At 42.1% G+C, this 15209-nt stretch overlaps 1 protein-coding gene across 3 annotated transcripts in view; it reads left to right on the top strand.

Annotated features, from left to right (window-relative positions):
- The first annotated feature begins 482 nt into the window (after window positions 1–482).
- Window positions 483–15209, top strand: part of SMYD2 (SET and MYND domain containing 2) — a 41531-nt gene continuing 26804 nt past the window's right edge. For all 3 annotated transcript variants that reach the window (XR_008429866.1, XR_008429865.1, XM_053937963.1), the window contains exons 1-5: window positions 483–698; window positions 3372–3435; window positions 10292–10402; window positions 11986–12046; window positions 14495–14619. Coding sequence is in view for 1 of the 3 variants with exons in the window: in XM_053937963.1 (XP_053793938.1) it covers window positions 517–698; window positions 3372–3435; window positions 10292–10402; window positions 11986–12046; window positions 14495–14619 (543 nt within the window). In the remaining 2 variants the exon portion in view is untranslated. The remainder of the gene's footprint in view (window positions 699–3371; window positions 3436–10291; window positions 10403–11985; window positions 12047–14494; window positions 14620–15209) is intronic.

Below are 15209 nucleotides of genomic sequence, written 5' to 3'. Positions count from 1 at the left end.
ACGCGAATCTTAGAGGCTGGAGAAAGACACTGGTGTGAAGGAAGAGAGCAAAATCACTCAGTTGTACCTTTCTTCAAGTGAATCGGACTCGCTTCACTGACTTCACCGGGAGTTGTATTAGGTGCTAATATTAACGAGAGGGTCGTGAGGCCAGCGGGAGAGCCCCTGCCCCGGTGCCCTCGCTGCCCGTGATCCAGGTGGGTCTGGGGGATGTTTCCACCGCACACAGGTTGGCGTGGGCAGCCCCTCCCGAGGCCAGCCCGGAGCGGGCGGGCAGCGTGTCCGCGGGCCGGGCAGGGCTCGGAGCTGCGGGCAGGGCTCGGAGCTGCGGGCAGGGCTCGGAGCTGCGGGCAGGCCTCGGCGGGCAGCGGCTCCCGTTGCGCAGCCGCCGGCGGAGCCCGCGCCGCCCGGAGGAGGCGCTTCCCGCGGCGGGCGGGCGGCGGCGCGGCGGCGGCCCCGGGCTCCCGAGAGCAGCTCTGGAGCTCGCCTGGCTCCCCTGCCTTCCCCGCGGCCGGGATGCGCTCGGAGGCGGCGCCGCAGCTGGGCGGCCTGGAGAGGTTCGCCAGCGCCGGCAAGGGCCGGGGGCTGCGGGCGCGGCGGCGCTTCGCCGTGGGCGAGCTGCTGCTCAGCTGCCCGGCCTACGTGGCCGTGCTGACCGTCAGCGAGCGCGGCAGCCACTGCGACGGCTGCTTCGCCAGGTAGGGCCCGGGCGGCGCCGGGCGGCCGCGGCTTCTGCGGGGCGGCAGCAGAACTTTCCCCCTCCTCGGCTCCTGGTGCTGTGGCAGCGTGGAGGTTTAAAGTCACTGCTGGTTTTCCGTGCTCAGCAGCTCAGGAAAGAGAAAGGAAAAAAAAAAAAAATAAAATTCTGCTCTTCCCGTGCTCTGGCGGTCATGTAGACACGTGCGTAACCATCCTCCCACAGGAAGTTTCATTGATCCGCCTAGTTTTGTAATAACTTCGTGTTCTCTGGTTTTAATGAAGCTGTGGTAAGGGAGAAAGGGTCTGCAATCGCCTAATTCACACTTCACATTCCCTAGTGCGGATGGAATATCTATGAATGAAATGTATATATCCGTATTGAAATATACAGAAATACTTGTATATTACCTCTGTCTGAAACCTTAGTCTGCAAATTACTTTTACTGGGGCAGAGCGCAGGCAATGCAAGAACTTGTTTGTCGCATGGCTGGGAACAGTGGGACTGGAGTGCTGCCTGCTCCTGGGTGCTTCGGGATTCCTTGGCGCTGGAGGGAAGCGAGGGGCTCGAGTTTGCCGGGGCCTCTGCAGCTGCCTCCTCACCTGTGTGAAGAGGAGGTATTCAAATGTTTGCCTCAAGCCTCTCGGTATGAGCTGCTGCAGGATGTATTAAAAGGTGTATTAGAGTTAGCAAATTCAGCAGAGATATGACACTGGCATGTCACACCATACCATATTTTTAGAAGGTGTAGTACTTTTGTGGCTTCTGGCAGCTTACTGAGGAATTAAGTGCTTACCTGATTATAACTCAGAAAAAATGTTAGTAGTTGCCTCAGTAAAAACAAACAAACAAAAAACTGTTGCAATTGTGCTATTTTTATCCATACATCCTTTTTCTTTCCTCATTACCTTATCTACTTATGACTTGGTCTCTTGATTCACCCCTCTCTTTGCATATGAGCACCTAATATAGTTCCTAGTGAAGCTGGTGAAGCGAGTTCCATTAATTTGAAGAAGGGTGCAGCTGAGGTGATTTTCCTCCTCTCCTTTACACCTTTTCCCAGCCTGTAAGGTTTGCATTGAAGTGTTGTGTTTGGTTTTAGGGTTTTTTTTAGCTTTTGTACCTAACCACAAATTTCCTTGTGCCACAGAAGCTGTCTGGTTTTGTTTATCATATTCAGATTTGTCTGCCAAAGGACTGGGGAATACTTCCATATTTCACTGATATGAGGTAACACTGTAAGGATAATAGTTATCTCATGGAATAGCTTTTAGTTATCTTCGGGAGCAGCTGCTTGTTATCCATGCAGACTTCTCCTTTGGAGCTCTGGAGGAGCACAGCGATCAAAGAACTGACTGCAGCAGGACAGCAGCTAGTGGGGTAACCTGAAACTTATTTCACACCAGGGTGATGAAGTGCCACTAAGAGGAACGATGTCTCGGTGATGTAAAGTGATCCGCCAGTGCTCAGACATGTGTTCTGTGTCTGTGACTGTTGCATTAGCGCTGAACTAGCACGTACGAGATTCCAAACTCTGCTGGTTGAACTTGCAAAGAGCCCTAGCGGGGACGTTGTGGCCTCCACACCAGCCGTGGGAAGGGAAACTTGGCGAAGTCATCGTGAAAACTTTTGTGGTAACATGGGCAAAATGAGGCCGTAACATTGTATTTGCATGAGATAGGGGTTGTTACTTTAAATACGCGGTTGTAATTTCAGCGAGAGGAGTCGTGGTGTTAGCCCGGCTCGCTCATGTTGCGCCTTGTGTGCTTTGCAAATACAATCAGAGGACGCCAGACTTGCTGGGTTTTATGGGCTCCAAATGCCAGTGACCACCAAAATGTTGTACACTATCACATAATATGAGGTCCCTCACCCTTGATTTATTCCAGTGAGCTTACCTCATTGTTAAGTCTATTTTTTAAATTTTTTTTTTTTTTTTTTGCTACTTACACCAGGGAGGGTGGGCAGACATTTTAAAAGCATTCAATACTGCTGAGAGATCCCTATTGCTGTCATACCAAAATGTCACTTGTTGGGTAACACATGTTCTATTTTTGGTGGGATCTGTTGCACACATGCACTTTAAAGCAGAAAAGGACCTTCCTCATGGCAGTTCCCTCTGGTGGGGTATATACAAATATAAAAAAGGACAGTGTGAGCCTTAGGTCTGCTCAGAATACACAGATACCAGAGCAGACAGGGTGGGACAGTAAGGAGATCACAGGTGACAGGAGATCAAACAGTATATTTAATAATGCACTATTTTTTCTTGGCTTTTGGAGGCACTTACTCAACAAAGGTCATGCATTCTATAACCAAAGAAGCAGTAGAGTTGTCATAGCAGAGCCAAAGGGTTAATATTGGTGAACAAGTACACAGAGCAGTTTTAAAGTTTGCAAAGCACCAGAAGTTTAGCTCCCTGTGCTTCATATATTGGCAAAAAAATGATGCTGTCTGTCAAATAGCATAGAGTAGTAACATGTTTCCAAACCCAGCAATTTATAAAGAAAGCAGAGTGCTTTTGCATAATGAGAGTTGCTTGGAAAAATGTTCTTTTGAAAGTCCAATACAGTTTTCATTGTGAAATGCAAAATAGTGTGCAAAAAATGATCCACTATACATGTTTATTTCATTCATGTTTCTAAAACAGAATAACTTCTGTTTTCTTTTTAAGGAAAGAAGGATTGTCCAAGTGTGGAAGATGCAAACAGGCCTTTTATTGCAATGTGGAATGTCAGGTATGGTCCTGCAATTTGTGAGGGTAGGGGGAAGGAGGGTGAGGGTTGCAGAACTCCAGTTTTTTGTTTGTGTGGAATTGATATGTTCTAATTGTAGCTATGGTTAATAGCAGTCCAGTCAGTTCCAGCATCCCACAGATACTGACCATAGAGTTGTGCATTGGACAATTACAGGATTTCAACAAGGTCTGCATGAATCTTTCAAGATCAGTAGCTTCAGGGCTTGGTACTACTGAGACTTTGATTAGATCTGCCTGTCAACCCACTAATTATGTCTGTATTACTTCTTCCTTTAAGGACAGACCAGATAATTTAGCATTAGCTCACTAAACTGGTAAAAGATCCTGTGTCTAATGGAAAAAAATCAAATCACTAAATAGCCATCTTAGGAGAGAGAGAAAGACTTTTCTTTCAGGATTTTTTTTTTTTTTAGAATATTTGAAGTATTTTGAGTATTGAGAGTACCACAGCTGATGGCAGCCATAACCACTTGAAACCTATCAGGCTTTCTCCCTAACTTACTCACTGTGGCAACTTTTATTCTTTTTGTTTTTTTAAAAGCCCCTGGATGTAGCATATAAGTACACACTAAAGTAGAGCAATACATAGACGTCCAAAACATTTGCATGCAGTTTTAACTCAGTTTTTAATTCAAATTAGAATAAGCATCTTTAAAAAAAAAGAGAAAAAAAGAGAGGATTAGAATATTAGAATCTAGCCTTTTTGGGCCCTTAGCTTGATGGGGAAGAATTATCCCGTTTCTGTGTGGAAAAACTCAGCTGGGTTGCTGGTTGAATAACATGAGCTATGCAAGGTCTGTGGTGCTGAGCATAGAGTGTGGAACAATGCATATGAAGGATTTGAGTGTCCTAAGGTCTGGCATGCAACTGTGTGTTAGCTATAAATAATCCAAACCTTGTCCCACATGTTAACGTGCTGTTGGGTTTGTGGGTCCATGCCAAATAGTCTCTGTTGTCATTACCTGGACAGAGATGTCATGATTTGTGCTGCTCAGTTCCCAAGCACTTTGGACATGGCTGTTGCTTTTATTTCGAGGATGTCTCTTATTCTCCTGTTGCACAAGTTTCAAAAGAAGCCTGACCTATCCTCAGTTTTCCTTCTATTACTTCCCCAACTTCCTGCTTCCCCACAGAATCCTAGTGAGCTGTGGGTGAATGAAATAGCCTTTTGGTTTTCAGGCACCAGGAGAACTCAAAAGGCGTAACAGAAATGCGTTTTTTACAAAATTTGCAGTACTTCATGAGATTTCCAAAATGAAAGTTTACTGCATGAGCATCTTTAAGGGTCTTGAGAGAAATCTGGGTGATCTTTAAAAACAGTGCAGAGAAAGCCTATGATTTGCTCATGAAAAATGCTTATTTCTAAGAAATGTTTCCTCATGTCATTATTTCTTACAAGCTTTTAACTAGATGATGTAAGGAAATCCCTGAACAAAACAGCTGTTTAGCAGCTTTTATCTGAGTTTCTTCTCTTACTATATAAAATGTACAATGGTTTATGAAACAGCTGTGCAAGATTTTCTGAAGTAGGAAATCTTAGTAATTTGTGCTGGGAAAAATAGCAAGTAGATGTTATGTTGGAAGTAGAAGAACTTATTTCTTCTCATCCATGGTCCATTACTTTCACCACGAAGTGGCCCTCCTTCAGTGTCCTGTCTTCCAGCCTTGACAAAGTTTATACTTTTATATTTACAAACAAGGAGGGATTGATTTATTTTCTTTTTTTTTTTTTCCCTGCTAAAATTTTGTCTATGTATTTCTTTTTTGTAGATTAATTTTTTTTTAATTTTTCTTTTTTGGTGGTCAGAATTCCCTCTCTCTAGAGGGACATGTTCCTCAAGTAAAAACCTGAACTGCTCAAACTGAAGTCCTTAAGTCTGCTAAAGCTGATGCTCAGAAAAGCTTGTCTGTCTGATAAGTTAGTGAATTAGAATTTTTCCCACCTATTGGTGTGTGGTATGATGCTCTAGATATAAAGTCCTTTTTTAGATTTTGTTGATGTCTAAACTGTAGTATGATGTGCACAGGTATAGCACCTCACTCTTGCTGGTGATATACGTATGGCTTTTGATTCCCTAGTTGATATAACACTGTCTTCCATCTTTTGGGCCCTTCTGAGTCAGTCTGATGAAATTTATGAACGTTGCTGATATTGAATTCTTTGGCATTCTTTCAAAATTACATTCAAGCACAATATTGTCTAGAAACCGGTCTCCACTGACTGTGCTACACAGTGTGCATTGCATCTTCATCCCTGTCTTGTTCAAAGGCACTTTTCAGCAGTTCAGCAATTCTTTGTAAAAGCTAAAAAGGATATCTGTGCCTTGATACTGAATTTGTAATACTGGAATGTACAGGAAATGTGTTCCTTTTGCCTGCATGGATATGAGACATCATGCGACAGTCATAAAAGGCCAGGGCTGTACTTGAGAACTGTCATGGTATTGTTAATTTAATTTTTATTTTATAAGTTAATTTTTCCCTGTAAATCCATTTTTTTTTGCTCAGTTCAGCTAAAAATTTTATGCACCCAACAAGGGCATGGTATGATTTCATATGTTGGTTAATACCTTGTTAGTCAATACAGTGCAGTTAGACAAATGTTTACCACATGAGGCATACTGGGATAAAAAGCCAAAACCCAAAGCTTTTGAGCTTGCTCTTTTCTTACTTAAAGATGTCCTATACCACAATTCATAGGAATTCTTGCTCATTGTGGGGAGAGGTGGATCTATGAGGGGTGGATCTATGCACACACACAGGCTTTGGCACAGCTTCTTAATGTTCTTATTTTGGTCTCTTATTTTGCTTTTGGGGTGGATAATCACATGTTTAGCCTATATTAAGCTGGATGTTTGTGTAGGTGTGGATTCAGGTCACATAAGAGTGGAAGTTGCCTTTACTACCTGTCCTTGCTGCTTTTAATGCTTTGTGGGATGAATCTAGTCTGGGTTTGCTGGGTCTTTCTTTTTTCAAGCCCTAATCCAGGTCTCCTTATAAAAGGATTGTGATTTCCAGCAGATTCGCACCATCCCACTCTCCAGTTTCACCTCCTTGGAGCACACGCCTGTTATTATAATAGTGGCTTTCAGCCCCCATCTGCAGCTGTTCAGGTCTTGACTTCCTATATTATAATTTTAGTCAAGCAGGAGCAGACCTGTGCTCATTTTGTCTCTTTAGAAATTAGCTGCTGAAACACCCTGAAGAGAAATGTTTTAAGACAGTTATGTGGTTGCAACTTTGGACCTGGTGAACTTGAACCAGCTACTGAACTCCTCTTGCTGTTATTACACATAGCTATCATTTATCCCAAAGAGAGTGGAGATCAGCTAGCCAGTGTGCAGAAAGAGATGTTTCTGTGGTGATTTTCGGCATTTGAAATGTATTTTGAGCAAACCATTTATGGGTTTTTCTTAACATGTCACATTAAAGGTTGCTGTAGTTGGTATTTGTAGTTGGTAATTGCTGGAGTGAGTGAAACAGGTATTTTTAACCAGCTAGTAAGTCTCAAAATGTAGTTGCACACCTGTAATTAGCATTAAGCAGGTGTGTTTTAAATGAGACCTTGTAGAAATTGCCTGCTCCTCTTTGTTAAGATGTAGAAAAAATACAGCATTTTTTGCTGTAATGATTCTGCACAAAAGGATTTTGACACTGCAAGATTGCAATGGGTGTCTATCCCCCTATACAAAAAGTTTTCCAATGTATTTTTCTTTGGTAAATGTCTCTGTGAACATGTTAAATGTTGACCCATGAAAGTCACCCTCTATAGCCCAGCGTTTGGTAAATGATGATAGGGAAGGATGGCTGTGAAGATACATAAAACTTCTACCTTCACTGTTTGTTGAAAGGCTGTATCAGAGAACTTTACCAATTAATATCAGATATCAGAAGTTGCCTCACTGAAATTCAGTTAAGGATTTGGATGCCATTTGATCACAATTGGGCCTAAATATTTTGAAGAAGTGAGCTTAACCCCTGCACTGACTTGCCCATAATTTCTCACTGGTATTTATGTGTGTTTCTTTTCAATTGAGTGAAATAGAACAGAGTTTTTATTTAGTATTGGAAAAGCCCATGTGAAAAAGGAGGTATGAGAACATTTGCTTGGACATGAGTTTTATTTTTTTTAATATTTTGTCACTTGTTGTTTTTCTCCTACGGTGAAGTATAAGACAGCGTTCTGGGAATCAATCCAGTAGTCCTGGATGTCAGAATCTTTTTGAAGAACTTGGTGAAGAGGAGTGTTCCCATGCTTTGATGTAAAAGGCTTTAAAGAACTTCCCTTCAAAAAATGTTGTCACTCCTAAATGAAGGGAAAAATATTGTGGATGTAATGAAAATAGGAAGAAAAGATCATTAATGTAGCATTAGGGATTCAGCTAGAACAATGCTACTTGTTATAATTCAAACTACCTGGAGGAAAATGTGGAAAAGAATGCAAAATACAGTCCTGCTGCGATCGCAGGGAAAGCTGCTGTCATGGTGTTTCTATCCCAGATATTACTCAGTCATCAAAACTCTCCTTTTTTTGTGGTGTTTGAGGCTTTTATCTCATTTTGCACAATTCAGCCATATCTTGTCCCTTTAACCTCCCTACCAGTTCATATAACTCAGTATGATTCTGCCTGGGGAAAGATTTTAATTAACAATGTGTAAAGAATAAAGGGACAAATGGATTTTTTTTAAAAAAAAACACTGCTTAGAGACAGACATGTGATTTTGCATTTTGATTTTTTTGTTATATCAGGTAATTTCTCCTGTTTATTTAATGAGTGTGTATGGATGAGAATCCTGCAAAGCTTCAGGTTCAGTGCCTTCACTTTTTGAACAATCATGCTAAAGTTAGTGGGTGTCCTGGGTAAGCAAGAAGAGGTGAGAGATGAGATTTCCCTCTGTCTCTTTTTAGCCTTTAGCCTGTAGATTCCTAGGCAAAGGCTGTCAGGAATTTTCCAGAAAAGGTTTTGGGGCATATGTAGGAAATGGGTCTCTCTGGGGATGCATTTCGTAGTGTGACAGCTGTAGGAGAGTTGAGAGTGTAATTTCACATGACATGATTACAGTGTAATATACTATTTTGGTTCTGGTCTGTATTGCCACATCCTCTTAGAATATTTACACTGGAGCTTATTTCAAGCAGCCTGTATGTAGGGTTTTTTGGAAGTACCATACTGAGATATCGAGGACAGCAAAGTTGACATTGTGAGGGCTTGAATACCCTTGCAGTGTTGCACTGCTTCAAATCCTACCCAAGGCTGGTGCAGGTGCTGACCTTTCTTTTCCTAATAAAAAAACCTCCTAAAGCTGACTGTGCCCAGGAGATTTAAAATAACTGTTTTTTCAATGGAAGAAATTTTGGTGTATGAACTTGAAATTAGTAATCTTGGCTTTTGTTTTGATCTGCAAAACCTGTAAATAAGCTGACCAGCAGGAGGCACTGAGGGTCCTGATTCCTCTGACTTTTTCCTGCTTTGGGGTGCTCGATGTAGTTCCCACAAAGAATCCATCTCCCAGTAGATCTGTAGCATATCTTCCAGTCCTGTGTAGATGCTTCAGACAGCCTCCAGTGTGTGTCCCTGGTGTTTCAAACAGCTCTTGCCTTTAGTGGTTAGGCAGCTGAGGGAAATTGTTCCTTCTGTGCCACTCAGTCACTGTGATGGGCCAAATTGGTGGGTTTTTAAAATTATTTCTAAAAACTGGAGGTGAGTTGGCCAACACAGGGTCTGCCATACTGAGTGACTCATATTAATGGGATTTAAGAACATTCTGGAAGGTGCTAAAAGATTTTCAAGTTTTCACTTACAGATTTGTGGGATTTATTGTGGGTTTTTTTTGTTTTTTTTTTTCTGCTAGTATTTTCCACCAGTTTGAATCTGGTATGAAAGGAAAATTTAATGCTCCCTAAGCAGACAGAACACTATAGGTCTGTTCTAACAAAGTGCTATATATGTGTGTTTGGGATGAGATATAGCAAAAAATAACTGTGCCTTGCTTTAATATTTCCATATTTAAATGAATTAATGAAATTAATGAATGAAATTTAATCCAGTCTGAGGACAGCCTCTGCTAGTGCAGACTGTTAATATGTGATTCTGTGCTATTGTTTGGAACATTCTGTGGCCTTGTGTGAAATTTGTGGAGTGACAAAAGCCAGTGAGTGCCTTGTGCCATCACCCCTGTATGTTGTTACTGTCTATTGAGCTAGGAATATGCTATCCCTTACCTAAACTATATTCTATACATTTAACTAAAATGTTTGTCTGTATTAGTGTTTTTTCATTGTCTAGCTGTACTTCTATTCTTCAACATTTAAGGAAAAAAATCTGATGATTCCATCAGAATGTTTGTGTTTGACCTTACAGTCAAATGATTCTTAGTGATTGTGAATCCATTGACTTCAGACACATTACTCCTGATTACACCAGGGTCACCTCATAATGAGGGGCCAAAGTATTAAATGGAAATGAACCCAATAAAGTCATCAAGCTCAGACCTACTACATCCTCACGTTCTTGATCTGAACAATAAGAACTGGTGATTTGTAAATAATGTTGTCTGTTTGCTTCTTTGTCATTTAATACTTTTTTTCCATTGAGTAAATGAAGATGTTTTGACCTCAGCTCATCCCTTGTGAATTTGTTTGAAAAAAAGCAGGATAGCTGTACCCCTTAAATGTGACTCAAGCTTTTGTTCCAATTTAGTGAGCGTCACCTTATTTTTTAAAGGAAACACATTTCACTTGACCTCTAGGATCTGGCAGGACTTGCTTCATCCCCTTTTTCATAAGTTTATCACCATGGCACTTTTTTTTTTAAATTTTTTTTCTCTGTTTTCAGAAGGAAGACTGGCCAATGCACAAACTGGAATGCGCCTCCATGTGCACTTTTGGGCAGAACTGGCATCCCTCAGAGACTGTGAGGCTAACAGCAAGGATCCTTGCCAAACAGGTGAGCAGAAGGCGAGGCTTGGGAGGTTTGCTCCTGCTCTGGTGTCAGGGAAGGCAGGAAAATGAAAATTGACCGACAGTAACTGTCCCTGCAAAGCACACACACTCACACACACGAGTTTCCTGTGTACAGACAGGTGTAACACAGAGCTTGAGCAGCTGAATGAACTGACCATCAGACCACTGCAGCAGGGTCAGGGCCAGCATGGGAGCTAGTGAAAGGTTAGTGAGGTCTTCAGCTGTAACCTATGGCCAAGGTAGTGCTGAACAGAGCCTGGAAATCTTTACTGATGGTTTCACATTGGTGTTTCAGCTGCTGTTCTGGTACTTTTGAACTCTTGGTTACATGTGTGGGCAAACACCAAGACCACACTAATTAAGAGAAAGAAGAATAAGATTTGGTATTTGGGTTTAATTCCAATGAATGCTTCTGGGGTTATCTGGCTGCAGGCACTGATACCTTTATTAAGCAGTTGTCTGTTGTAGTATTTTTCAGCTACAGTTGCATAACATTGTGTAGCATATAACTCCCAGTACATTTGTGAGTCAAAGCACCTCTGAGGTATTGAGGTATAAACATTTATGATTATGAGTTAGCTGGTGAAAACCAGAGTTTGAGAGAGACCCTTGGTGTTTGAAAAAAAGAATATTGTGAGTAAGGAAAGAAGATTGCAATGTCAGCCTCCATTTCAGTGTTCCTTAACTATATGGATACTGAGGATAACACAAGTGCTTACAGGGAGGGGATGGGATTAATGAGTTTCAAGGTTATTGTGCTGTGTGTCTTTGTAGAGCTCTAAACTCTCTCTGCAAAAACAAATCCTCTTTGAAGCAAATTTTTGTCTGCTTATGTGACAAGGGCAACCTGGATACTGTATGTAAGGGAGGATTTTGGTGGCCTGCTGGGAAGGTAGCTGCATCCTTGCTGTGTGTGTAGATGTGTGTGCATGAATGTACATGTGTGTGACTTAATTAAAGTGCCGTTTGGGGGTGATCCACAAACAAAATCGAATGTTTAATGACAAAAAGTCGTTGGAGTAAATTTCTGCTTTTATCGCTTACAGGGAGGGGTGAGAACCCTACATGTCATATAAAAGCTAAATATGCAAACCATAGTCCCTGAACCTCAGCTGCTGGGCCACCTGCAAAGCCATATTTAATGGCCAAGATTACAAAGAAGTGGCCTTAGGCCAACAGTGGAGCATTGCTTTTGAACTCTGTCAACAGTCAGTTTATTCACTTTCCTCAAAGCAAAGCCTCTCTTCTGCCTGCTTGCTATTGTTAGCAGCTTTCTGGGTGTCTAGAACAAAGCAAATGACATATTTAAAATACTGTTCAGTTTATGTATATAAATTTGAGAGGAGTTCATCTTTGGCTGCCTAATTTGATGTGGAGAGAATATTTCTATGCATTTAGTTAGGGCAGTCAATTTAACTCATTGCTGTTCATCCACTCTTATAAATTCCATAGACTGTGGATTTGGGTTTGTCTTACAGGTAGGAGTTCCCAAATTCTGAATGAGTACACAAAACTGCTGAAGTGAAACATTAAAATATTTCTTTTTCTTTTTCCCCTTGTTGTTAGAAAACTCACCCTGAAAGAACACAGTCAGAGAAGCTGCTTGCTGTAAAAGAGTTTGAATCACGTAAGTAAAAAAGGCTTGCAGGTAAGCAGAGGTTTTGACTTAACTGTATTAATGATTTGTTTCCCCATGGCTTCCCTCCATCAACACCTTTCAGAACATCCCGCTTCTGCTGGAGGAAAGGAGTAAACAAAGAGAACTGTAGTTCCTCATTTTTTTGAAAGTGCAGTGCTCTTCTTTCTTTTTTTTTTTTTTCCTTGGCTGTTTGTGGGAGCTGTGAGACAAGGATGAAAACCTAGACAGAGTTAATTATGTAGCATACATCCTTCTCTTGCTTCTCTGGTATTCTAGTGTCTTTTGAGAATTGTAATGTTGCAAAATTAAAATAGCCGGTATTTGTTACCAGGAGGCATAAAATCAGAGACAGCAGAGTTGCTTGATGGTGACAGTGACTAAGGGGCTAATTGCAGAACCCTCTGGACTGTGCTTCAGTATCTGTCACTGCCAGTCAAATTTGACATGTTATATATGATTCCATGTCCTAAATGCTCTAAAATAATCTAAAGAAAGAGATAAGGCAATGGCTTGCTTTTAACTGGAAAGCTACTGTTTACATCCAGTAAGGCTGGAGTTAGAAACCGACCATTAATACCCATCCTGGCACAGTTTTCACCAGTCTGTTGTTTTCTTTCTTAGTGCTAAGCATAACATACACAGAGGCAATGGGTTGTATATTCACATTACTCACTCTGATAGCTTCCAAAACCTTTTACAAAATGCTGAATAAGTGTACTCATTGCTAGGACTTGAGGTAGCAGAATAACCAAGCACAGTAGTCTTATTTGCTTCCTGAACAAAAGCTCCTGTCATTGCTTTTGGGACAACTGGGGGAACAAGGGGGAAAAATGCCAACATTTAACTTGGCCTATGGCATGGATAATTCTACAGGTAAGTTGGCAGGATTGAGGTTGAGGAGAATGGATAAGTTTCTGTGTATTCTTCTGCATTGTAGCTTGTATTCAATAATTTATTGATTTGAGAGATAAAAGGCTGAAATGGTTTTTTCTGTTGCAGTGTCCCACTTGTCCTCTAGAAGCCTTTGTTTTGTTAGCAAGCACCCCTGTTCCTGCCGCTTTTTGACTCACCTCACTGCTTGGCACACCTTTATCACTTGTCTTTTGCTTTGCAACACCATACGCAGGACAGGAAAAGGTACCTAGCTGTCAGTTGGAAGCTCAGAATTTCTTATTTCTTATTTGTCTTCATTCTCATCTGGTTTTTGTGACTCCCCCATTATTCACATCTGCTCTTACAAATAATTTCCTCCTTCTCTGACTGTTGTGCAGCCTTTTCTCTCCATTATTATTTTGAGTTGGAGAGAGCAGGAGAGAATTAGTAACACTGCCACTATGAGAGGGTGGATTAGGAAAAAACTTCCAAGCATTCTGCTCTTGAGGGTAGAGAGAGGGTACCAGGAGCATATGGTGGATCATCTAGCTTACTCTGCATGGACCAGGTAGGGAAAGGTTCAGTGGCCATGGCTTTGGCTAGAACTTGTCATGGACCTGAGGGTAAATCTCTGGAGAAACCCATAATGAAATACAGTTGGCAGGTGTGCCAGGACATTTCCACTGATGTTCCTGCTGTCTCCTATTAATAGATGTCTGAACACATCTCTGTTGGTGGTCACCCCCCAGCCCGTGGAGATATGGGCACTTTAGGCACTGTTTGCTACCTCCTAAAGCAGGTACCTGCAATAGGTAGGTGGATTGCATTCCTGGGCACCCTCATATTATCCTCCTCTTGCTGCAAAGCAAACAGCTGTAGCCAGCCCCAGTGTTGTTGCTGGATCCCTATCATGTGTGGCCACAAATAGCCGGGGCTTCTGTGCTAGGAAAGACCACGTCTTTTAAAAGCAGCAGGGATAAACAGCCTTAGCAGCAGTTTGGGCTGGTTTGTGCTGATAAGGAATAGGTCTGTATGAGAAAGTTTCATTATAGAAAGCATGCTTTCAGGTGGGTGATGTTTAGTGTTAGCTCATGCCGCAGTGGGTGGGACCATGTAGCTGATAAGGTCGTGTCAGACAGCTGAGGACAGCTATCCCCAGCTGAAAGGCTTCCAGAGGGCCAGGGCTGCTGGGCTGTTTGCTGGAGTTCACAAGTGTGCTTTAAAGACTACAACCCTTCTCCCAAGAAAGTAGTCTGTATCCAATTATCTGCTAACCTAAAGATGTCAGAAAATGCTTTTTAATCCTTCGTGTTGGGCATGTGCTGGACTGGATGATCTTGAAGGTCTCTTCCAACCTTGTGATTCTGTGATTTTATGTTCTTGTGGCGCACGTGTGGCTTTAGCAGAGGCAACATTATGTGTGTGGAAGAGCAGGCACTTCTTGCAGTACTTCCAAGTGGCTTGTCCCTCAGGGGTTTCTGTTAAAGTCTGGGCCTCTTCTAACCTAAAGCTACCTGGAGGGGTTTTCCTGTTACTGAAATGAAATATATTTTTTGTCCACAGACCTTGACAAACTAGACAATGAAAAGAGAGAGCTGATTCAGAACGACATTGCTGCTCTTCATCACTTTTACTCAAAGCACTTGGACTACCCTGACAATGCTGCCCTTGTAGTTCTCTTTGCACAAGTAAGTTGGCTAGAACACAGCCTGCTTAGGTGGATGGTGCTGTAGGAGTTTAGCCTTCCTCAAAGTGGGAGAATGTTAATGGCAATGGAAATGGTAGCTCTTTGCTTATCTTAGGGACAGATGACTATACTTGATGGAGATGTGCTTCACTGAGCAGTAGTGGCTGGATGTGCCCCACTTCCATCCTGAGGGGAGAGACTCTTGTCTGCAGACTTTGCATGAGGTGCTTCTCAAACATTGAAGAGAAGGGGAAACAGCCTTTAATAAACCCTGTCAAAGTTAAGCTTCTTGTGGGCCAAACATTGTGTGGCTGTTGTTGAGCTAACATGGCAGGCTGCTGGCCTGAGACCCTGCAGAGGCAAATCCTTCATTCAGGCTTCAAACTTGTGGAAATCCTTGCTGGTCAGGTCATCATTGTGTTTGACCTTCACAGGGAATAAACTTCAGAGATGTAGAAAGAGCAGCAGAAAGCGCAGCCTAAAACTTTTATCTGGTGTGTGGCTTTTAAAATGTAGTCAGGTGGTTTGGCCATCTGGAGAGATGAAGGAAAGACAGGATGTCTTGTTAGATAACTTCTGATATGTCACTTC

Source organism: Vidua chalybeata, chromosome 3, assembly GCF_026979565.1.
Source record: "Vidua chalybeata isolate OUT-0048 chromosome 3, bVidCha1 merged haplotype, whole genome shotgun sequence".
Taxonomy (NCBI): domain Eukaryota; kingdom Metazoa; phylum Chordata; class Aves; order Passeriformes; family Viduidae; genus Vidua; species Vidua chalybeata.
Note: the sequence above shows the minus strand (reverse complement) of the source record. Positions and strands in the feature narration are given on the sequence as shown.